Genomic DNA, 26,524 nt, shown 5'->3' with positions numbered 1-26,524 from the left:
ATATAGATCAAATCAAAATGTGATATGACTTGTTCCACTTACATGGCTTTTTAGAAAGCTTGCTCTGGGTCAAAAAAGGAAAAAAATGGTGCAAGAGCTTGGTAAGTTTTGTGTGACCTGAACTCAAATTCAGGTAAACATATGTAGCCTGAGTGCATTAGCTTGTAAATATACCCAGTTCAGTTCACTCACTTAACAGACATTTATTGGACAGGAACGAGTTGCCAAGCAGGACACAAACTGTACTTTCAAAAGTCTGTGTGTGTAAAAGAAAATGACAACACACACTATGCTTTCAGGACAATTCAGTCTAATGGAGGGTATAAACAAAGGAATGATGGAAAGCAAAGCAAAGCAAAGATCCTGTGACAGCTACTGTGATAGACATCAACACAGATGGAGAAACTGGAGGGTGGGAGGTAAATTTGAACTCTGGAGGAGCAGGAAAGCTTCACAGGGGACATATCTGAATTGGGACTTGAAAAATATCCAGTTATGGAGAAGTGGATAAGAATTTCAGGCACAGGGAACAGATGATGAGAAGGCACAGAAGTGGCATATTTTCAGAAACATGGAAATTTGGGTAATTCTTGCACGGTGAAGTGGTGTGAAATAGAGCTATAAAAGTAGAATTGAATTGTATCATAAAGTGCCTTATATAAATGTGAATTTTGTTCCAAGCAGAGATTGAGGAATCAATAAATGTATTATTTTGTTTTGCTTTAATTCAAGAATATTAATATTTTTAATTTTAAAATATTTTATAGGAATAACAGTGGATATGAAGAATTAATGTAAGGAGGAAATGGTTATTGTGATGTGAGCTACAAGTCTATTATAGGAGTGATCACAGGGAAAACATGTTTAAGAAACATCTCTGACATAGCTGATTGGATATTGAAGAAAAGGAAGATAGTTTAGTGATAATGTAGGTTTATTGAAAAAATGAATAATATCTATCAGTGAAGATAAGAAAACTTACTTGGTAAAGCTGTATAAATTCAAGAAATGAAATATCAAATTTTTGCCATCTACACTGAACAATATGGGTAATTAATTATGCTCTCTTTTAGGATTGCAAGTAGGGAGACTCTCATAGGTGGTATACTTTAAAATATGTGTGCAGAGGACTGTTCAGAAGTACACTCTTCCTCTAGAACCTGAGAAAAAATTTTTTAATTTGCAGGGCAGGTATAGAGACACAGATGTAGAGAATGGGCATGTGGACACTGGGGGTGGGAAAGGGGAGGGTGGGACGAAATGGGAGATTAGAACTGACATATATACACTACCATGTGTAAAATAGATAGCTAGTGGGAACCTGCTATAAAGCACAGGAAGCTCAGCTCTGTGCTCTGTGATGACCTAGATGGGCGGGATGGGGGGGGGCGGCATGGGAAGGAGGCCCAAGAGGGAGGGGCTATATGTATACATATAGCTGATTCACTTCATTGTACAACAGAAACCAACACTACACTGTAAAGCAACTATGCTCCAATTTAAAAAAAAAAAAAATGAACCAGACTCTTACTGAAACGTAGATAATGGCAGTGTGAGGTTGTATCTTACCATTTAAGACCGTGCATGTATCAGATATTTATTTAAGAGACTGAAATGTTTAAAGGAGTTTTAAAATATATTTTGTTCAATTAATCTTTAAATATTTGCAGTTTAGAAAGCCTAGACTGTAATCACCCACCAGAGACAAAGTATCTCATAATAGTTGACAGGGGAGATTCTTTACCCATATATCTGGGTTCAAATACTTCCTGTTATTTATTAGCTGTGTGACTTAGAGCAAGTGAGTTATACTCTCCTTGCTGAAGTTTCTTCATGTGTAAAACAAGAATGATAATAGACAATACTATTATTAGTAGAGTACTGTAATTACAATGAGGAATAAATAATAAAAGTAAACACTAAGAGTGCCCTTAGCAAAGGCTAGTAAGCACTGATCTAAGCATTTTAATACATGTTCTTATTAATTTCTTATGAGAAGCCCACAGATTATGTATTATTACCCTATTTACAGATGAGGAAATCATGGGACAGATGCTGACTGACTTGCCAAGTCAAGAAGCCAGTGTTTGGCAGACTCACTCTTTGAACTCAAACAGTCAGGGTTCACTGTCTGTCTTACAACCACTTTATTTCCTGATTCTTTCATGGGTGATTTTATTTTAAGCTTTAAATGTAGGTGAGCTCACATATGTAAAGTATTTAAATCTTTACATGTATGTCTGGCATTGACTAAGTGCCAGTAAATGTTAGTTGCTTTTCTCACTACTACTCTTTCTACTACAATTTAATAGTTAACCTAGGAATGTCAGAAACTGAAGTGCCTGATATACATATAACATCTTATGTGCATAAATGCACAGCATCTTCTCATCAGTGTAACTGATACTTTGTTAGAGAAGTCTCTATCACAGCAGCTTGTTACTAGTAACATTCTCTCTCTCTCTTTTTATTTACCTGGCTTATTGTTTGTCTGCTTTAAACTACATAAGAGAAGAAAGTTTGTCTACCCTTTTTCTGTTTCATACCCAGCAAACAGCTGGACACGTCATAGGCCCTTAGTAAATATTTGTGATAAACAAAGGTGAACACAATAGAAATAAGAAGAAAAGGATCTTTTTTCCCTTAGTAAATATTTATGATAAACAAAGGTGAACACAATAGAAATAAGAAGAAAAGGATCTTTTTCTTCCCTCAGTCACTTGCATAGCCTATCAACAACATCGAAATGAGGACACAGTGCATTATTTTTCTATAACCATTAACAAGGTGACAAGCAGGCCCTTAGCATAAAGAATGTGAGCATAAAAGAATTGTAAGAGAGGGCTCTCAGGCCCCCTTAATGGTACCATTGCCTTTCTCCCTGGATTACCTACCTGCTTTGTCTCAAGGGAAGCGTAAGAAGGCAAGTATATTTCCTAGAGTCGCAGCCAAGATGCAGGTCAGCTCCAGAAAACTATGAAATACCTGCTACAGGAGATTCCTTGGTTTTGGAGGAAAAATATTTGAATTCAAAGAAGAAATTTTTCTTCCTCCAAAAGAGATATGTATACTAATATATTGTGCAGAATAATACTTACTTACCCTTATAGACTTACATATCTTATTTCTATTTGAGAGTTAATATACCAGATAACTTTTCTCCCCTTCATGTTCTCAGCAAGAATAAACCATAAGGAGTATTGATATGTTTATTTTAATATCTGAAACTAGACCCTAGCTTTCAAAGTTTTGGAGCACAGAATTATAATATAAAGAAACATGAAGAGGGAATATTTTTTAAAAAGAGTGAAAACCAATGATTTATTAGTGGAAGTTATTTTCTTATATGGAGACCTTTGGAGAAATGAACACAAGAAAGAAGATATGAAACCTTCTTAAATGTCAGTTTTTCGGTAAGAAGTAATTTCTTGGTACTGATTTTCACCTAAGAATGTGTTTGCGATAAGATTTATAAATTGTTTAGGATTGATTGAAAGAGTTGCTCTTAGTCTTATCATATATATTTTTATCACATATGTATATTTTAATTAATCATGTTATAATTAATATATGAGTGTATGTTGTGTAAAAGGTCATGCTGTGGACCTAAAATATATACGCCATGGTTCTAATCCCAAAAAATGTCATCGGGGTGATATATCAGTATAATGCAGAAAGGACAGTGTGATTCGTCAGTGAAAACGATGCTCTTACATGCATTGCATTTTGTTTACCAACAACAGTTACTCGATTTTGACTCAGTTCACCTGATCACATTTTAATAAATCAGTAAAACATACTGATGTCACCTGAATACAGTGTGAAGAATTGTCTGTGACCTCTGATAGCTATATGTTTATAGCTTTAGTCAGTAAAATGATTGCTGTTTTTACCATAGTAGAATTTTAATCTAGATACAAAAATTTAATTCACAGAGGAAATTTGGTGGAATCATGTAATGAAAAGGAAAGAATGCCAGGGATAGAACCTCAATAGGATCTCTCTGGTTAGAGTAAGAGAAAGAAGATTGATATGTTGTAAACAAAGAGACATGATGATGAAACTCTCAATTCTAACCCAGAGCTCTTTCTCTAGTAAATCAAATTAAATACTTATTGCCTTTTTAAAATGGACTTTTCTCTCATCTTAAAATATTTAATAAAGTAATACTTATTTTAATATACTTACATAGTTCTTATACTGTACATTCTAATGGTTATGCTTTTTTATGCTACAGTTCACAGAAACTTATGTTTAGTAATTCAAATATGAGCATATAGTGTCATCAATTTTTTAAAATCTAAACAACAGTCATATATGTTATATCATGAAAATTTTGAAATATATAAATGAAAATTCAACCAACATATTTTTACAATGTTTTGAACCATGAGGTGCTTTATAGGTTTCTGCTCTTTCTTAACATTCAAATTAATTTTATTTAATTCAAAGCTCCTTCTTTAAATATAGGGACAACATGTATTTAATTTTGCCAGTTTAAAATAAAAGATTTTTGTGCTTTAATTAGCCATTCTCTTTGTGCAGTATCCTTACTGGGTATACTGTAATTATTTGCAAATAGTCCTTACTGCACAATCCATATTGTAAACAGAATTTGAATACGCCCTTTGAAAGGAATGAGGGAATTAATTAAATATATTTCATATATTTTCAAAAATGAACGTCTGCAGCCTAGAAATACCAATGCAAAAAGGACTAGATTTTTTTTTAACTGCAGGTATAATACTTTTGATTTGTTGCAAAAATAAATGAGTTGCGATAAGAGACAGAATGAAATTAGCGTGGTTTTGTACAGCTGTGTCTCACTTCAGAGAATAAATCTATTCTTGAAAATGCAGAAAATTACTTTAAAAAATTAAGCCTTAGTTTAGACATACTAGCAAACCCCACTTTTAAAGGAACATTTGTGTATGTGTGTGTGTGTGTGTGTGTGTATCTTTGCTCAGTGCTTTGCATATAGTCAGAAGGGACAAAACAGCTTTAGGGGAAAAAAACTATAAAATCTTTATTATGTATATCCAAATCACAAATTTCAAATTCTTTTCTCGAAAGAGTTTTTATATGGCTCATGTGTGAAAGCACTTGTGTATTTACATTGACATAGAAGTGACAAAGCTTCTACATGTTGAGGATGGTATTGGGAGAGATTTTCATAGAATTTTAATATCTAGATTATGAGCTCCATGAGGACAGGTACTGTTTTATGTTTTGATCTCTGAAATGTTCCAAGCCTGTACGTCGTACAGAGTGAGCACTCAATATATTCATTATTCTCAGAATACTTTTGTTGAATGAATGAATGGACAATTTGTAAATGATCACCATGCTTGTTTTAGATAATAAAAATGAGAATGTAGCCAGTTGTAAGTTACTTGTTTGAGACAGGTAGTGGCAATACCTAATACATAGGTTCCTAAGGCAGTGATATTGTCTTCAGTAAAATATTTTATTCTTAAGTGCTAAATCAATGATAAAAGTAAACATCTAACCAAGGTTATTTGTGCTAAAATGTTATACTCTTTTGTTCTATATACCTCCTTTCTTAAATCATCCTATGATTTACAAAGCATTTCTCCATGATCTAGATACATAAAGTAATATCAATTTTATTATGACAATTTATTTGTCCATTCAATAAACACTTAGTAAATGCTTTCCTTCAGCAGTATGCTAAGTAGTGGGAATAAAATTGTGTACACGTGACTGCCACAGTCCCTGCCCTATGGACATCTCCTCTTGTGACAGAAACAAATAAAAAACAAGTAAACACATACATTAGCAAAATAAATTTGTCTTGTGATAGTGCTTTGAACAAAATTAATGGAGATTGGGAGTTTGGGGATTGAATGAATCTGTAGTTACAGTGATCAGGGGATGCACTTTCAAGGAAGTAACATTTAAGCTGAGATCTGAAAGTTGCAAGTTCAGCTTAAAAGTGACTTCCCCATTTGTATAGGGTCTAAAATATCTCCAAAGGCAGGCATCTATGCCACTGGGAGGGGGACAAGGAGAGAGGTTACTACAGCTGTGATGTGCAGTCATCAGTAGAGTTGGAAATGTTTGCATCGAGTAGTTAATTCCTATTTACCAAAATGGAAACGTCCCTATTATGTCAAATAGTTATTATGAGACATCCATATTTTTTATGTTGTTCAACCAATGTTTGGGATGTTAAAATAACTGCCTAATAGAAAACAAAGAAATAGAATTTTAATAATACCCAAGCAAGTGCAGTATAAATTTATATATCAAATCTTGACTATATTTCTATTTTTTATTTGATTTCTTTATTTTATACATGTTTCCCAGGATAGTCCACTGGTCTTACAGTCTGACAGGAATGTAACAGTGAATGCAAGAAATCACATGGGGCAGTTAACTGGACAGCTGACAGTAGGTGAGTGCTTTGGGGTAAAGATTGCTCATACCATCTTACTCCATTTAAAACTCTGTGGTTGTTTAAATTGGGAAAAGCAGAAGTATATTATTTCTCTAATATATATTTAGGCATCCCATTCCAGCCCAATTAGCTTGCACATGATTTGATTTGTCATAGGCTAGTTATGGTCATTGTTACTCTTGTCATTGTGTTATTGTGAGACTGAATTACATATATTTTGCTGTTATTACTCTTGAATTATGAAATGTACCACTTTCCTAACAATATCTCCCTAGTATATGTTAAATTATAGTAAATAGGCTAAAACAAACATGAGATGTAACATCTATGTATCATTTGTTCTAAACAAATAATTTACTAATTATTATCTGCTTATAAAATTAGAAAAAATAATACAGTAATTGAGTCTAAAAAATCTTAACATTGATCAATTAATTATAAATTTGATGTTGAAATTATGTATATCTTAAGGTTTATAGGGTTTAGAAGTTGTAAATATAAGTTTATGATAAAATATTACTAATATTTTCTCATATTGTCAAAATATTAATTTAGAGATTCATTAGTGGCATTATTATTTGACTGAATTTTTATAAGAAAAAAGGGAAATTAAAAGTCAGTTGTAATCATGTAAAATGGTACAAAGACTTGATTTGTGTGTAATTGCTAAAATATTTTTAAAATACTGTATTTTTCTGTGGGAAAATTACCTAATACTTACTGATATTGTATATGTATGATAGTATATTATAAAGAGTAAATTGCAATTTTGAGGGCTGAGTTATCCTTATCTTGAGAAATTAATCATCATCTAATGCAAATGTATGTTTCCAGTATTTCTAATTAAATTACAAAAGAGTATGACATATGAAATGTGAGATTTATAAACATGAACTTGATTCTGTCCACTTATTTCTAGTTATATGAAACACTTTTTGATGTTACTCACTTTAATGAAGCCAAAAGTGAAACTTACATTGTGGCATATGTGTATTTTGAAAAAATATAATTGCATTTTATTATAATTATTAAATTTTATTTTGCATTTTATTTACATTATAAAAGTTGGTCAGTAGATATCTATCAATTGCTACATTTGATAGTATTTTGTGACATGATATCAATTACAAGGGGGGCTATAGACAAATGGATTAAAAATTAGAGAAAAGAAGTATGTCTGTGGACACAGAACTGATTCAGAAGCACCAGGCGCTTAATGTAAATGTCCATGCCAATTTACTATTGCTATGCTGGAACTGCAGAAACAGGCCTAAACTGGGCAGATTTTCCATATCATAATTTTTTTTAATGTTGAGAACTCTTTAGCTAGATAGAACTTTATTCTGCATCCTTTTCTTGGTTAAAAAAAAAAAACAAAAAAAAAACGTCCATAGTGGAAATGCCAACCTATAAATTAAACACGCAAAGACCATATACCAATGTCCACTGTCACATGCAATCACTACATAACTACTGTACTACCTATAGAGCAAAGCGGCTGTTTGATTTTATGAAGGATAATCAAATACCATTTACATTTTGCTACCTGCTTTCCTGCAGTAAATAAAGAATAATAGTATTGTGATTGTGTTTTCAACCACTGTTCCAAGTTGATTTTAACGTAGAATCAATATTTTCCAATTACACGAAAAGAAAGAGAGAAGAATGAAGAGGAACAGAAAGGGTGGTAGGTTAGGGAGAAAGATTAAGCTTAGTTTTAAATGAAGCAAGTCTATTTAATGATGCAGCATCTTATTTCTGTGGATAGAAACATACTCATTCCAGTGAGGCTTAAGCTAAAAACTGTTTAATATCCTGGTCCTCTGAGTGTACTGTTGGTGACCTCCATCTTTTCACTGCTTTGTATTTTTCAATAGACATACAGAGAACAAAGGAAGAAGTAGATAAAGGGCAGTAGGTCAGGGATAATGTATTCATTTTTGGAGTCAAACCATATGGGACTCCAAAACAATAATTATCTCTTGGAGACTCACTTTTCTCATCTCTAAAATAGAGATACGGACATTTATTTAGAATCATACATAAGAATTGGGGCAATTTCAGTGTCTGCAAATCTTAGGCAATTAAATCTCGAATTGGTTATTATTTGGATGATGGTGATTGTAATTTTTGGTATCACTTAAGTTACAAATACATTGCTATCATGTGAAAAATTTCATGATGCTTTTCTATCCAATGTGTCTCTGGGATAGTAGTTGAGGAATACATGCTGGATTATAATACTGTTACAAAGATATACTACAAAACACATCACAGAAAGTGTGCCTGATGTGTGGATAATGTTTTAATCATGTCATGATAAAATTATCTTTAGGTAGAATTTGAAGAGATAAATGGATGGATTCAAGCAATGTATTCAGTCAGGATTCATTTTTAATTATATTGACATAAAGTAACTGTTTTAAGCCTCTTTTCCTATTTCCTTTTTTTCATTCTTTCAGTTTTTGTTTAGGGGCATGGTCTTGATTATAGTTTAGGCATGACATTACTTGGCAATATTTTAAAAAATATGCTACTGCAAAATAGACTAATATTTATGGAAAATAAATTCAGTTATTCTTCACTGTCTAGGTAAAAAAATTCTAATCTCTACCCTAAATCTGTCAATCATGATTAGGAAAATATAGTCAATTCTACCAATGTGACAGACTTTGAATATTTTTCCACATTTTATTTTCATTGTAAATGGGAAAAGAAAATTTCCCTTATCAGTAGCTACTTGTAACATTTTTCTCAAAAATGCATATAAGATTGTTCAGCCAAGCAAATATCCACTGCCCTTGTACTCTGCCCTTCTGTTTTTGTTTACAAGTCTACCTTCCTACTGATCCAGTTCTCAGGGATACGTGTAGTCCATGGCCTAGGCAGACCGGTGTGTTAATTCTAATCCAAACTCACTCTAAGAATATGAAACCAGGTTATTTATAATCCAATAAGGCAAAGAAAATATTTTATATATATGCCAGCTCAGACATAATCAAAACTAAAACGAAACATTTTTAGAAATTCGATAAATTTTAAAAATGACAAATATTGTTGTATGCTTAAAGTGCCAGGCTTTACGTAAATTTCTGATATATCAGAATCTCCCTATGAAATTTAAGACTGTAATTTCTTTTTGACTCTCATTTGTTTTATTTTTATTTATATATTTTTAACATCTTTATTGGAGCATAATTGCTTTAAAATGGTGTGTTAGTTTCTACTTTATAACGAAGTGAATCAGTTATACATATACCTATATCCCCATATCTCCTCCCTCTTGCGTCTCCCTCCCACCCTCCCTATCCCACCCCTCTAGGTGGTCACAAACCATCGAGCTGATCTCCCTGTGCTATGTGGCTGCTTCCCACTAGCTATCTATTTTACATTTGGTAGTGTATATATGTCCATGCCGCTCTCTCACTTTGTCCCAGCTCACCCTTCCCCCTCCCCATATCCTCAAGTCCATTCTCTACTACGTCTGTGTCTTTATTCCTGTCTTGGCCCTAGGTTCTTCATGAACTTTCTATTTTTTTCCCTCAGATTCCATATATATGTGTTACCATACGGTATGTCTTTCTCTTTCTGACTTACTTTGAATATTTTTCCACATCTTTTCATTGTAAACTAAACATTTTTAGAATTTGGGTAAATTTTAAAAATGACAAATATTGTTGTATGCTTAAAGTTCCAGGCTTCACTCTCTATGACAGACTCTAGGTCCATCCACCTCACTACAAATAACTCAATTTTGTTTCTTTTTATGGCTGAGCAATATTCCATTCTGTATATGTGCCACACCTTCTTTATCCATTCATCTGTTGATGGACACTTAGGTTGCTTCCATGTCCTGGCTATTGTACATAGAGTTGCAGTGAACATTTTGGTACATGACTCTTTTTGAATTATGGTTTTCTCAGGGAATATGCCCAGTAGTGGTATTGCTGGGTCATATGGTAGTTCTATTTTTAGTTGTTGTTGTTTTTTTTGTGGTACGCGGGCCTCTCACTGTTGTGGCCTCTCCCGTTGTGGAGCACAGGCTCTGGATGCGCAGGCTCAGTGGCCATGGCTCATGGGCCCAGCCGCTCCGCGGCATGTGGGATCTTCCCAGACCGGGGCACGAACCCATGTCGCCTGCATCGGCAGGTGGACTCTCAACCACTGCGCCATCAGGAAAGCCCTATTTTTAGTTTTTTAAGGAAATTCCATACTGTTCTCCATAGTGGCTGTATCAATTTACATTCCCACCAACAGTGCAAGAGGGTTCCCTTTTCTCCACACCCTCACCAGCATTCATTGTTTGTAGATTTTTTGATGATGGCCCTTCTGACTGGTGTGAAATGATATCTCATTGTAGTTTTGATTTGCATTTCTCTAATGATTAATGATGTTGAGCACACTTTCAAGTGTTTGTTGGCAATCTATTTCTTCTTTGGAGAAATGTCTGTTTAGGTCTTCTGCCCAATTTTGGATTGGGTTGTTTGTTTTTTTGATATTGAGCCTCATGAGCTGCTTGTAAATTTTGGAGATTAATCCTTTGTCAGTTGCTTCATTTACAAATATTTTCTCCCATTCTCAGGGTTGTGTTTTCGTCTTGTTTATGGTTTCCTTTGCGGTGCAAAAGCTTATAAATTTCATTAGGTCCCATTTGTTTATTTTTATTTCCATTTCTCTAGGAGGTGGGTCAAAATGGATCTTGCTGTGATTTATGTCATAGAGTGTTCTACCTATGTTTTCCTCTAAGAGTTTGATGGTGTCTGGCCTTACATTTAGGTCTTGAATCCATTTTGAGTTTATTTTTGTGTATGGTGTGAAGGAGTGCTCTAATTACATACTTTTACATGTACCTGTACAGTTTTCCCAGCACCACGTATTGAAGAGGCTGTCTTTTCTCCACTGTATATTCTTGCCTCCTTTATCAAAGATTAGGTGACCATATGTGCGTGGGTTTATCTCTGGGCTTTCTATCCTGTTCCATTGATTTATATGTCTGTTTTTGTGCCAGTACCATACTATCTTGATTACTGTAGCTTTGTAGTATAGTCTGAAGTCAGGGAACCTGATTCTGCCAGCTCCATTTTTCTTTCTCAAGATTGCTTTGGCTATTCAGGGTCTTTTGTGTTTCCATACATATTGTGAAATTTTTTGATCTAGTTCTGTGAAAAATGCCAGTGGTAGTTTGATAGGGATTGCATTGAATCTGTAGATTGCTTTGGGTAGTAGAGTCATTTTCACAATGTTGATTCTTCCAATCCAAAAACATGGTATATCTCTCCATCTATTTGTATCATCTTTAATTTCTTTCATCAGTGTCTTATAATTTTCTGCATACAGGTATTTTGTCCGTTAGGTAGGTTTATTCCTAGGTATTTTATTATTTTTGTTGCAGTGGTAAATGAGAGTGTTCCCTTAATTTCACTTTCAGATTTTTCATCATTAGTATACAAGAATGCAAGAGATTTATGTGCATTAATTTTGTATCCTGCTACTTTACCAAGTTCATTGATTAGCTCTAGTAGTTTTCTGGTAGCATCTTTCAGATTCTCTATGTATAGTATCATGTCATCTGCAAACAGTGACAGCTTTACTTCTTCTTTTCCGATTTGGATTCCTTTTATTTCTTTTTCTTCTCTGATTGCTGTGGCTAAAACTTCCAAAACTATGTTGAATAATAGTGGTGAGCATGGGCAACCTTGTGTTGTTCCTGATCTTAGTGGAAATGGTTTCAGTTTTTCACCATTGAGGATGATGTTGGCTGTGGGTTTGTCATATATGGCCTTTATTATGTTGAGGAAAGTTCCCTCTATGTCTACTTTCTGGAGGGTTTTTATCCTAAATGGGTGTTGAATTTTGACAAAAGCTTTTTCATCTATTGAGTTCATCATATGGTTTTTATTCTTCAAGTTGTTAATATGGTGTATCACATTGATTGATTTGCGTAAATTGAAGAATCCTTGCATTCTTGGGATAAACCCCACTTGATCATGGTGTATGATCCTTTTAATGTGCTATTGGATTCTGTTTGCTAGTGTTTTGTTGAGGATTTTTGCATCTATGTGCATCAGCAATGTTGGCCTGTAGTTTTCTTTCTTTGTGGTTTCTTTCTGGTTTTCATATCAGGGTGATGGGGGCCTCGTAGAATGAGTTTGGGAGTGTTCCTCCCTCTGCTATATTTTGGAAGAGCTTGAGAGGGATGGGTGTTAGCTGTTTTCTAAATGTTTGAAAGAAGTCGCCTGTGAATCCATCTGGTCCTGGGCTTTTGTTTGTTGGAAGATTTTTAATCACAGTTTCAATTTCAGTGCTTGTGATTAGTCTGTTCATATTTTCTGTTTCTCCCTGGTTCAGTCTGGGAAGGTTGTGCATTTCTAAAAATTTGTCCATTTCTTCCAGGTTGTCCATTTTATTGGCATATAGTTGCTTGTAGTAATCTCTCATGATCCTTTATATTTCTGCGGTGTCTGTTGTTACTTCTCCTTTTTCATTTCTAATTCTATTGATCTGAGTCTTCTCCCTTTTTTTCTTGATGAGTCTGGGTAATGGTTTATCAATTTTATCTTCTCAAAGAACCAGCTTTTAGTTTTATTGATCTTTGCTATCGTTTCCTTCATTTCTTTTTCATTTATTTCTGATCTGAACTTTATGATTTCTTTCCTTATGCTAACTTTGGGGGTTTTTTCTTCTTTTTCTCTAATTGCTTTAGGTGTAAGGTTACGTTTTTTATTTGAGATGTTTCTTGTTTCTTAAGGTAGGCTTGTAGAGCTATAAACTTCCCTCTTAGAACTGCTTTTGCTGCATACCAAAGGTTTTGGGTCATCGTGTTTTCATTGTCATTTGTTTCTAGGTATTTTTTTATTTCCTCTTTGATTTCTTCAGTGATCTCTTGGTTATTAAGTAGTGTATTGTTTAGCCTCCATGTGTTTGTATTTTTTACAGATTTTTTCCTGTAATTAATATCTAGTCTTATAGTGTTGTGATCAGAAAAGATACTTGATATGACCTCAATTTTCTTAAATTTACCAAGGCTTGATTTGTGACCCAAGATATGATCTATCCTGGAGAATATTCCATGAGCACTTGAGAAGAATGTGTATTCTGTTGTTTTTGAATGGAATGTCCTATAAATATCAATTAAGTCCATCGTGTTTAATGTATCATTTAAAGCTTGTGTTTCCTTATTTATTTTCATTTTGGATGATCTGTCCATTGGTGAAAGTGGGGTGTTAAAGTCCCCTACTATGAATGTGTTACTGTCGATTTCCCCTTTTATGGCTGTTAGTATTTGCCTTATGCGTTGAGGTGCTCCTATGTTGGGTGCATAAATATTTAGAATTGTTTTATCTTCTTCTTGGATCGATCCGTTGATCATTATGTAGTGTTCTTCTTTGTCTGTTGTAACAGTCTTTGTTTTAAAGTCTATTTTGTCTGATATGACAATTGCTACTCCAGCTTTCTTTTGATTTCCATTTGCATGGGATATCTTTTTCCATCTTTTTCCATAGGTCTGAAGTGGGTCTCTTGTAGACAGCATATATATGGGTCTTGTTTTTGTATACATTCAGCCAGTCTACGTCTTTTGGTTGGAGCCTTTAATCCATTAACATATAAGGTAATTATCAATATGTATGTTCCTATTACCATTTTCTTAATTGTTTTGTGTTTGTTATTGTAGGTCTTTTCCTTCTCTTGTGTTTCCTGCCTAGAGAAGTTCCTTTAGCATTTGTTGTAAAGCTGCTTTGGTGGTGCTGAATTCTCTTAGCTTTTGCTTGTCTGTAAAGGTTTTAATTTCTCCATCAATTCTGAATGAGATCCTTGCTGGGTAGAGTAATCTTGGTTGTATGTTTTTCTCCTTCATCACTTTAAATATGTCCTGCCAGTCCCTTCTGGCTTGCAGAGTTTCTGCTGAAAGATCAGCTGTTAACCTTATGGGGATTCACTTGTGTGTTATTTGTTGTTTTTCCTTTGCTGCTTTTAATATTTTTTCATTGTATTTAATTTTTGATAGTTTGATTAATATGTGTCTTGGCGTGTTTCTCCTTGGATTTATCCTGTATGGGACTCTCTGTGCTTCCTGGACTTGATTAACTATTTCCTTTCCCATATTAGGGAAGTTTTCAACTATAATCTCTTCAAATATTTTCTCAGTCCCTTTCTTTTTCTCTTCTTCTTCTGGGACCCCTATAATTCGAATGTTGGTGTGTTTAATGTTGTCCCAGAGGTCTCTGAGCCTGTCTTCAATTCTTTTCATTCTTTTTTCTTTATTCTGCTCTGCAGTAGTTATTTCCACTATTTTATCTTCCAGGTCACTTATCCGTTCTTCTGCCTCAGTTATTCTGCTATTGATCCCTTCTAGATAATTTTTAAATTCATTTATTGTGTTTTTCATCACTGTTTGTTTGCTCTTTCGTTCTTCTAGGTCCTTGTTAAACATTTCTTGTATTTTCTCCATTCTATTTCCAAGATTTTGTATCATCTCTACTATCATTATTCTGAATTCCTTTTCAGGTAGACTGCCTATTTCCTCTTCATTTGTTAGGTCTGGTGGGTTTTTGCCTTGCTCCTTCATCTGCTGTGTGTTTCTCTGTCTTCTCATTTTGCTTAACTTACTGTGTTTGGGGTCTCCTTTTCGCAGACTGCAGGTTTGTAGTTCCCATTGTTTTTGGTGTCTGCCCCCAGTGGCTAAGGTTGGTTCAGTGGGTTGTGTAGGCTTCTTGGTGGAGGGGACTGGTGTTCTGGTGAATGAAGCTGGATCTTGTCTTTCTGGTGGGCAGGTCCACATCTGGTGGTGTGTTTTGGGGTATCTGTGGCCTTATTATGATTTTAGGCAGGCTCTATGCTAATGGGTGGGGTTGTGTTCCTGTCTTGCTAGCTGTTTGGCATAGGGTGGCCAGCAGTGTAGCTTGTTGGTCATTGAGTGGAGCTGGGTCTTGGCGTAGAGATGGAGATCTCTGGGAAATTTTCGCCGTTTGATGTTGTGTGGAACTGGTAGGTCTGTTGTGGACCAATGTCCTGAACTTGGCTCTCCCACCTCAGAGGCACAGGCCTGAAGCCTGGCGGGAGTACAAAGAGCCTGTCACCCACACAGCTCAGAATAAAAGGGAGAAAATATAAGAAAGATAGAAAAAAAGAAAGAGAGAGAGAGAGAGAGAGAGAGAGAGAGAGGGAGGGAGGGAGGAAAGAAGGAAAGAAAGAAAGAAAGGAGATAAAATAAAATAAAATAAAGCAAAATAAAAGAAAGTTATTGAAATAAAAAATAATTATTAAGAAAATATTTTTTTAATAAATAAATAAATAAATAAATAACAGACAGACAGAACCCTAGGACAAATGGTAAATGTAAAGCTATAAAGACAAAATCACACACAGAAGCATACACATACACACTCACAAAAAGAGAAAAAGGGGAAATATATATATATATGTGTATATATATATATATATATATATATATCTTTGCTCCCAAAGTCCACCTCCTCAATGTGGGATGATTCGTTGTCTATTTAGGTATTCCAGAGATGCAGGGTACATCTAGTTGATTGTGGAGATTTAATCCACTGCTCCTGAGGCTGCTGGGAGAAATTTCCCTTTCTCTTCTTTGTTTGCACAGCTCTCCGGGGTTCACCTTTGGATTTGGCCCCGCCTCTGCGTGTAGGTCGCCTGAGGGCGTCTGTTCTTCGTGCAGACAGGACGGGGTTAAAGGAGCAGCTGATTCGGGGGCTCTGGCTCACTCAGGCCTGGGGTAGGGAGGGTTACAGATGCGGGGCGAACCTGCGAGGCAGAGGCCGACGTGACGTTGCACCAGCCTGAGGCGCGCCGTGCATTCTCCCGTTGTCCCTGGATCCCGGGACACTGGCAGTGGCGGGCTGCACAGGCTCCCGTGAGGGGAGGCGTGGATAGTGACCTGTGCTCGCACACAGGCTTCTTGGTGGCGGCAGCAGTGGCCTTAGGGCCTCATGCCCGTCTCTGGGGTCCGCGCTGATAGCCACGGCTCACGCCCGTCTCTGGAGCTTCTTTAAGCGGCGCTGGAAAGAAAGAGGCAAGAAAAAGTCTCTTGCCTCTTCGGCAGTTCCAGACTTTTTCCCGGACTCCCTCCTGGCTATCCGTGGCGCACTAACCCCGCAGGCTGTGTTCACGCCGCCAGTCCTCTCCCTGGGGTCTGACCTCTGAAGCCCGAGCCTCAGGTCCCAGCCCCGCCCACCCCGGCGGGTGAGCAGACAAGCCTCTCGGGCTGGTGAGTGCTGGTTGGCGCCGATCCTCTGTGCAGGAATCTCTCCGCTTTGCCCTCCGCACCCCTCTGGCTGCGCTCTCCTCCATGGCTCCGAAGCTTTACCCCTCCACCACCCGCAGTCTCCACCCACGAAGGGGCTTCTAGTGTGTGGAAACGTTTCCTCCTTCGCAGCTCCCTCCCACTGGTGCGGTCCCATCCCTATTCTATTGTCTTTCTTTTTTCTTTTGCCCTACCCAGGTACGTGGGGAGTTTCTTGCCTTTGGGGAGGTCTGAGGTCTTCTGCCAGCGTTCTAGTGGGTGTTCTGTAGGAGCTGTTCCACATGTAGATGTATTTCTGATGTATTTGTGGAAAGGAAGTTGATCTCCAAGTCTTACTCTTCCGCCATCTTGAAGCTCCTCCAAGACTCTAATTTCTTATGACCTTAATAACATAGGAGAAGATGAATGAACTCTAGATTTCTTCTTACAAATTTCTCTCCTTAGAATAAAGCTGAAAGAGAGGTATCGGATTGTTTGGGGGAAGTAGTTTAAGAAAGTACGGAATCCCAGGAGTTCAGACTCCTTGAAAACCAACAAGAACTTAATTCTCAGAATCCTTCTCCAGGTCAAATTTTCTATTTTTCAATCTGTAATTACTATGCTAGCAGGACATTCCTTTTTTATATAAGTGACAAAAACAGTGTGTGATATTTAGTGTTATATGTTCATATGTGTTGATAGTACTATATTTTATATTTTTCAGGACATTTCCGTCAAATAATTTAGATAAAAATGTGTGAATTATGCACCATTATTGTGACGCTTATTAAAGTCTCTTAGGAAACTGCTACAATGTGATATATAGAATAAAAATCATTTCCTTAGGGAAGTGCAGATGAAATATTGTCATGTAGTTTTGATATAGACATTGTTCATAATACTGATAATAGTGATAATTAATGCTGTAGGAATTAGATTTGCTAAAAATGTAATAACCTTTCCCACAGTATGATTCAGATAATGAGTTATCTTTTATTTAACAATAATATTACATTGATCGATAATAGAAAATATTTAAACTACTTTCATAAGTAGTTTAAACAATATAAATGTTGATTTCAGCAAAACAGTTAATGTTTTCAGTAACTCTTAGCCAATTTGATTAAGGTATGAAAATTATATGTTGCTTTTTCTAACATTCCATTACAAAGCATTGTTTATCTTTGAAAAAGCAATGGCTGAAAAGTAATAAGTTTTTTTTTTTCCTTCTCTTATGCCTTCTGGCATCAGTCTATACCTGGAGGATAAAAGTAAAAGGAAGTTAAATTGAAAAGTTGAACAAGGAATGATAGTAATGTGTAGAACTAGTTTTTGTTTTTAATTCTTTCTATTTGGTAGCCTCGCTCATTTAACTTTCAGTCACAAACAATGATGTTTGAGCAACCTGGCATGGCTGTTATGTGGTCCTGTGTCATAAACATGATAAGTTCCACGATGACGTGTCTATCCTTATCCCAGTAAAACATTAAGACTAATTGTGTATTAAATAATTGTAATGTCATTGTTCTAAAATTTTACTTTTAAAATGTGTTTAAAATCACAACCATATGCTTCAAATGGAATCTCCATATGTCATCATAATTTTCCTTGTTGAGTGCTCAACACATATAGGAGAATCAATTAGCTCCTAGGAACTGCTAGCTATTATTGTCTTTGATATTCTTAATTCCATTTATCAAAAATCAGTGACATACCAAATTATATAAAAACCTTAATTACAATCAATAACTCCTCATTTTTTCTTTCTTCCATACTTCTTCGGTGCCCAAAGTCATGGTTGTCTTAATGTAATAAGAAAGAATATTATTTGCAAGAAATTAAACAAAGTATTTACATTTAGTGCTAGTTTTCTTTTCATATTTCAAATTTTGAGGATTAAACACCATATAATAATGAAAACAGTTATGGACAGCTTCTGCAGCAGGGTCAACTGTGGTTTCTTCTGAAGTCTCAGGCGCTTTCCTTCATCACCTTGAGGGGATTTATGAGGGAGCCGGACAGGGAGTGGGACATATAAGCAGCCTATGTGCCCGAAGAGAGGTGTCAGTACCAGTCCTTTGCCTTTTCCAGGGGCTGTCGATCAGCTACACACTTAAAAATCAGATTTGTTTTATTCTTGTTTAGAGAAGATGAGCTTGGTAAACAATCCTCACATTAGGATTCTGTAAGGCAAATATATTTTTATTTGTTTTCTTACCATTTGGGGTCAATATACACGAATAATACAGTCTATAGGATGATACAATCACTTTTGAGATACATTAAGTTTATAAGGAGATAAGTAAAAATGGACTAACATACAAAATTACGTTAAAATTAGTACATTGTTTATCCATAGGAAAGCTATTTGTATCCTATCAAGAGATTGATTAAACTGCATTGACCTTTCGGGTAGTAAAGGTGTAAAGGGAAATGTGACTAATGACATGATCCCACTATATTTAAGGAGAAAACATCTAAATATCTTATGGGAAACCCGGTATTTTTCCTCACATACACTGAACAAAAGTTACAATAGTTTAACAGAAAGAAAACGAGATGACATATTGTAGACTATTTTTAGCAACTCTATATCAAAAGAAGCATTGGGTCTGCTAATACCCTGGCAGAGTGCTTTAAAGAAGGCTGAGAACACAACAGCAAAATGCAGTTAGATAGCATCATTGTAGGGGGCAAGAAATAAAACATGTTTACTGGTTCAACTTAATTCAATGATGAGGATCTAGATTTATCTGCAAGAAATCATATGCGTGTCTTTTAAATATTCCTTAATTGACATATACTTTCATCCAGGCTTATTATTGGTCAAATGGGGTGAGAACCCAAATAGTTAGTGATTTTTGCTGGCTCTCTTCATTTCAGAAATAAAGTGAACCGATGATAAAATTGACATCCTTTAGTAAAAACTGAAAACCCTAAGTCTCTTAACTGTGTTGATGCCTCTGCCCACCTCAGTACATCCCCCAACATCCAAGACAGACAGACAGACAGACAGACAGACACACACACACACACACACAGCACAGCACACAAGCCTCCCCACAGAACTGGTACAAGGAAAGTTCTGGGAAGTAAAGCCAGTACAACTTTAAAGAAACATTTCTAAGTCTACTGCCACACACAGCAGGCTTCACCGACACATGAGCATTTTATTTCATGCAATATGCTACAAACTAATTTGTCTTGAAGCTTTTCCAAAAATCTTTGCTAGCCACCTATCACAGCAAAATAAAAACTCAGTAATGCAAGCAGTGAGTACAATCACATAATTTTAAGGGAACTGTTACTAGTAAGAATTTAATATACACTTAGTGTGTATTAGATTGTTGAAACCACTGAGCATGTATCTAATGTTCCACAGACTTAAGTTAATCTATATATCCAAAGATTTCACCATATCAGACACAAAGCATGCTCGCTAGAAAGGCATTTTTATTGTGACTAGTTACTAAGAGATGTTTTAGAAACCAAAAAAATCAGAGCATAAGTTCAATGAAAATAATCGTTAAAATATAGGAATATATCAATTTTCCCTAATATTATTATGAAGATAATCATATGAATTATGTAATATATCAAAATGTTGTAGAAGGGTATGTTCACCTAGAAATCATAATTTCCTCAGAAACTAGTTTTAGGAAGAAATTATATTTTTATAGTTAATAACATAGATTCAGGAGCCAGCTAAATCCTAGATGTATCACTTCCAACTCTGTGACCTTATGCCAAGTTACTCAGGGCATCCTCTTCAAGCTTCCATGGGGATAATACAAGCACTCATCTTATACAGCAGATGTGAGAATTAAATAAGTGAATATATGTGAAGTGCTAGGAACACTTCCTGGAGCATAGTACGCATTATGTATATGTTAGTAATTGTAAATTTTATTAAATCTACCTGTAAATAATTCTGTACACTTGACCAAACCTCTGGGTTTTATGTTCCTTATCTATAAAAGGAATATTATATGAGATTGTCTCCATGGTTCTTTGCTGTTCCAAGTCTAAAAGTGAAAAATTATTTTTTTACCTTTAAAGAAAGAAATTGGCTGATAAATCCTCTGGTCCATTAAATTCCCCATATTCCACACTCCTGACAAAAATGACATCTAAGTTGATTATTGACATCTTAGCCCCAAATTATGAGTACATATTTTTCATTTTAAATGACGAATGCAAATAAGCACAACTAATCAGCATATTATGTTTTCATTCTTTCATCAAATTTTGGCTTATAAAAAAAGTTTTTTTTAATGAAAGCTAATCTACAAAATAATTCAACAAGTGCCATCAGCTTATTTTTGTCAATACTAAACATCAGCATGTTTTTTCTCTAAATGAATGGAGAAAAATGTAGGTGAGAGTTTTATAATAAATATTTAAAGACCCCTAAAGTGGCATGTAATCTTGCATTAAAGCAGTTACTGTGAACACCTGGGAATCACTTAATTGACTGCAGCTGTGGTGTAGGACATACAAAAAGTAGAAGGTTACAGATTATTCTCACGTACCAAATTTGTTATTTGTCATTGACTCTTTTTTTTTTTTTTTTAACTTAGAGAGTGCTGTAATAGTCTGGGACAACTTAATAAGGATGAATATTTTATATAAAATGGGTTGTGCAAATCTTGAAGACTGAATCAACACAACATTTAGGATTAATATTACACGTACATTTTAAATGATTAAATATGTTGTTGATTTTTTAGTTCATTATTCATTCATTGATATTAATTAAACTGCCAATTAGTTTAATAGTAATTAATCAGTTTGGGAAAATAGATGCCTGTGATATTAGGAAAAAGATGGCATTCTTATAAATTAGGACCCTAAATTGGTGTAACTCAGGTATAAAGAGAATTATAATGCCCGAAGAAAAGACAATAATGTACATGTTTTGAAACATTATATCACAGTATTTTATATCATGTGTTAACAACCTGAATCATTACACTACCTTTTGAGGTTACTGCTTGTTATTACCTTAAAAAGAGAAAAATGCATTGTCTCAAGTATTTAGTTTAATTCTCAAGTATTTGTATATTTAGAAGTGCAGAATCAGGGCATACCAAGAATGTTTCTGTTGTTTTTTTTTTTTATGGTGAAATCATGGCTTTTTTTTTTTAACGTCTTTATTGGAGTATAATTGCTTTACAATGGTGTGTTAGTTTCTGCTGTATAACAAAGTAAATCAGCTATACATATGCATATATCCCCATGTCTACTCCCTGTTGCGTCTCCCTCCCACCCTCCCTATCCCACCCCTCTAGGTGGTCACAAAGCTCGAAGCTGATCTCCCTGTGCTATGCAGCTGCTTCCCACTAGCTGTCTATTTTCATGGCTTTTTATTTATTGATACTTTATAACATATATGTATGTTGTATAAAACATAATTTTTCATTTCTAAGTATTATATTTTAAAACATAATAAAGTAATAATTACCAAGAATGTTTCTTCCTGGAGAACCTAGACCATTTTCTGAAATGAATGGTTTGGCTAGTCGTGTCCCTGTGCTGTGCTGGCCTCCGTCCTCCTTCTCTTCCAGGCACTCAGTGCCTTAGTCTGGGGTCAATCATTGCAATTCTGCTAGGCCAGCTCCACTTAACAGTGCTCTGTGTTATGGTTCCAAGGCCAGCCCTGCAAGGTGTCAGCCTCCACTTCTCAGAACCATGGGTAGTTCATCAGCTAGAATTGTCAGTGGATAACAGTGCTTTGATTGACAGGAAAATGTCTTTGAACTTTCTCCCCTTCCAGGCAAAATATATATTTCAAAATATAGTCTTTGGTAATAATGCCCTTAGTTGTCAAAGAAATAAATCTAGCCTTGAATATTTAGGCATGAGAGAGGATAAGATGAAATATGGTAATTCTACTAATATTAATGGTGTAAAAGTGGCAGACTCCTCCATCTTAGCACTCCCACGCCAGTCCATCTCCTTATATAATGATAAAAGGAGATTATATAGATTTTTTTCAACAAATATAATGCTAGAACTTGTTAAGTGTTTCTAACTTTGTAATACTGAGGAAAGCACTGACGAGATGGATAATCATTTTATTCATTCTATGATTACCTAAAGTTATTCAAAATATGCTATGACTAGAGCTCAGTGTTTCAATTTTAATATTAAGAAGTTGTAATGAAATTTTTAAAATGATATATTAGAGAGCTCATTAAAGGATAAAAGTAGAATAAGCAAAATAGCAAAAGAGTGGTTTCTGCCTTCATATTTTAGATATTTCATTAGCGTTATAGCTATACGACTTGCCTGGAATTAACAAGTCTACAGTTTATGCACTGAGCCAAGCTTTGTTTTTAATGAGGCTCCATTTGTGGGACCTCAGAACTGCAGGTGTATTTGAGTTTCATATGTAATTGACTTATGGAACATGCAATTTTGTGTTGGCCAATTTTGTGTTGGTCTTTGGAAATGTGGTTAATAGGGCACACTGTTCACAAATGTAAGGTTATGAGACTAATTATCGGAAAACATCTGGTGGTAGGAAGCTAAATAAAATTTAGGGCTCCGTCTGTACACAGTAGATTATTTACTTCAGCGTTAGGGGCCTTAGATGACATCACAGCCAAACCCAGACTACTGAAGAACAATCCTAATTGCCCAGTCATGGAATAGAGGGAGATAAACCATCAGGGGCCCTTACTTATAATGGTCTAGGTCTATCAACTACATTAGCTTTTTTCACTTGAGATTCACTTTGGATTATGTCTCTATTTTTATGTGTTATTTTGGAGAAATTCCAAGTCAGATAATGCATACATCAGAAAAATAAAGTGAAGTGGGAATAGAAAATTGAGTATAGGAATAAGAGAAAAAATAAACCAGAGCAGTTCTTCTGTTTCCAAGTATTTATTGGACTTTGGACAACACCCTCCTCGTAATGAGGAAACGTTCCCAAAGTGTCTTAAAACTACCTTAAGATTACTATCAATCCCTTAATCTACATTCATTGGTTAAAGTATTTAATCAGCTTTGAATTCACTTGCAGCCTTTCCACAATATTATCTTTAGATATTTTGCCTTGTATTTGCCTGAAATCGGTAATATCTGCTCCTATACGTTCCCTTCATGTAATGATTTTGGCATGGCTTGTTTTGAATCTTCCATCCTGAGGTCATATGCCTGCTGCTTTGTTTTCTAAACGCTCACAAACACATCAGTCTGATGTATGTTTAATATTCCATCCTCCTTTACCCCTTCCCAAGGAATTAAAGCATGTTAACAACTCAGACTTTTCGGAACTCACCTTCTCTCATGTCACAGTATCTAGAACAAAATCTCTCATTTCTAATCTTACATTGTTTTGCCATTCTTTATCATTCTACGAATATTACTGGATATAATTCACAGGCCAGTCGTGCAAGTGTTTTGCGGGGGAGGGTTGTGGGACAGGCGGCTCTAAAAGAATAAGCTCCCTTTCCCCATATCTCTGTCTTCTTGAGTCTTTGTGATTGGCTCCCCTTCCTCTCCTCACCTGCAGGCTCATTCCTCACCCAATTTGTGAACTACTTTTAACGGAATCAAAATTTATTCACAACCTAAGCCACACTGGAGAAGTGTGGGTAAATATATCTGGGGCATAAAGCCTTCAGTGTTATACACTGAGACATTAAACATACATATTTCCTATTAATCATACATATTTTCACATTAAAAGCTCTGAGGAATCATAAACCATAATAATTGCAATTACTGAAATAAAAGATGCTGACAGTACCAAGTGCTGGAATGAATGCGGAGCTCCTGGAACACGTACACTCTGATGCTGGAGATGCAGAATGATACAGCCACTCAGGAATAGATTGTCTGTGTCCTGTCAAGTTAACAAGGTCACACAAGTCTTGTTAAATCACTTTAGGAAACTTTTGATAAAGTCTGTGGTATAGATCTAACCACAGTTCTTTCTCAGGTATCAGCAAGTGTATAATAAAGTGGCATTTGCTGCCAAGATCCTTATTAATTGTATTGAAATAACTGAGTCCTCCTTGTTGAGTGAAAGTGAGCTTAGTATCATTTCATTTTCAGTCTTAATATTGACATATATACACTACCAAATGTGAAATAGATAGCTAGCGGGAAGCAGCTGCATAGCACAGGGAGATCAGCTCGGTGCTTTGTGACCATTTAGAGGGGTGGGATAGGGAGGGTGGGAGAGAGGGAGACGCAAGAGGGAGGAGATATGGGGATATATGTATACATATAGCTGATTCACTTTGTTGTACAGCAGAAAATAACACATTGTAGAGCAATTATACTCCAATAAAGATATTAAAAAATTACTAAAATTATTTGCAAATAGTTTCCGGTGGGCACTACCATCACTAAAGCTTGTTCTGTCTGTTTTTACGCTGTCTATATCCTTTTTCTAACTAGGTTACATGATATGATCCTTTATCACACATATGTGGATGGCTACCAAATAAACCCCTCTAACTTTTTCTCTCTTTTTCTTCAATCACAAGAAACCAACAAGCCAACCATTCTTGCTGTGTCTACCTGATGATCATGCTGATCTCAAACTCATTGTGAATTTACTACTGGCTACTTTCAAGAAGCTAACAATCTATGTCTGCCTCCATTTTTAGTTTTAAAAGGCAGTGGTATCTATCTGAGTTTCCTTTCAACATTAATATTCCATAGTTTTAGAAATTTTTTCTTACTTTAATGAAACTAATCAGCTTTCCTTCAAAAGTCAGCTCCTGTTTCCGTTTTCTCACCCATCAACTTATTATTTAGAATAGCCAAAACTTGTTTGAGTGGGACACGAAATAGGATACCTCAACTTCTTAATAACCCCCTTAAAGCTCAATGAAAATAGAAATTATCTATGAGTACCATAGATAGTGTTGAAATGATATTGATAACAAAGGGAATGAGATGAATGCAAACAATGTCAACTACTGAAAAGTAAACATACTCTGTTGAATAGTTCATGGTTTTTAGGAATAAGTCGTTTCAAATGAGATTACATTTAGAATATAAAAGAAAGAAACACGGCAAAGCTGCTTTACTGTCGAATAGAAGTTCATGAGGTCACTGGCTGAGCACAGAGAATGATGAACACCAAATGTACCTTTCAAAATACACCAAAGAATTTTCTTTACGTGAAGAAATTTAACAGATGGAGGAAAATGTTAGTGGGGTCACAGTTAGGTATCAAGACTAAATAGTTTTGAAAGAGAATCTGGTAAGTGTTTCAAGGAAAGCGTATCATGTTGCGTTAGAAATAATTTAATAATGATTATGATCTTTAATGGGCTTTCTGGCCTCCTTTCGTTTTCTCTTTAATTGTGCCTCTTTCCCTCGAGTCATTTTATAATTTTTATGGTAACATAATAAAAGCTTTTCTATGGCAGAATATCAGTAGATCTAAAATTATACTTTTCTTCCTTTCTATGTAGCAGACACAAGCAAAGTAATCAAAATAAAGAAATACTATTTTAGCATAACTGAGTCTTTTCATATGGACATATTTAAAGAAGCACAAAGTTACATAACATATACTAAATAGTGATGGTGATTTTTGGCTCAAAGCCATGTAAGGCACAATTAGAAAGTCTAAGCACTTTTCTGACTCATGAACTCTGCATCCTTCTAGCCTTCAGAGCTAGAGATATTTTCCATGCCCTTGCCACCAGCTTTACCCCCACCGTAGTTTACACCCGCCCCCCTCTGCCCAGTGCTATCTTATCTGCCAACAAGGAGAATACTAAACTTACTGCAGTGTTACCATTGGTTCTGTTCTATCCTTGGTATTCCCATCCCCTAGTAAATATATTCTGGATGTATTCACGTAACAAATAATGATCTGGCTT

The 26,524-nt window shown here is 35.4% G+C and overlaps 1 protein-coding gene across 3 annotated transcripts in view; it reads left to right on the top strand.

The window, feature by feature from the left end:
* SGCZ (sarcoglycan zeta) overlaps positions 1 to 26,524 on the top strand; it is an 895,164-nt gene that overhangs the window by 802,983 nt on the left and 65,657 nt on the right. For all 3 annotated transcript variants that reach the window (XM_029226514.1, XM_029226515.1, XM_029226516.1), the window contains one exon: positions 6,331 to 6,418. In XM_029226514.1, the coding sequence (XP_029082347.1) occupies positions 6,331 to 6,418 (88 nt within the window). The remainder of the gene's footprint in view (positions 1 to 6,330; positions 6,419 to 26,524) is intronic.

Source organism: Monodon monoceros, unplaced genomic scaffold, assembly GCF_005190385.1.
Source record: "Monodon monoceros isolate NGI ecotype Baffin Bay Population unplaced genomic scaffold, NGI_Narwhal_1 Super_Scaffold_17, whole genome shotgun sequence".
Classification (NCBI taxonomy): Eukaryota; Metazoa; Chordata; class Mammalia; order Artiodactyla; family Monodontidae; genus Monodon; species Monodon monoceros.
The sequence above is the reverse complement of the archived record's forward strand: the minus strand, read 5'-3'. Positions and strand labels throughout refer to the sequence as shown.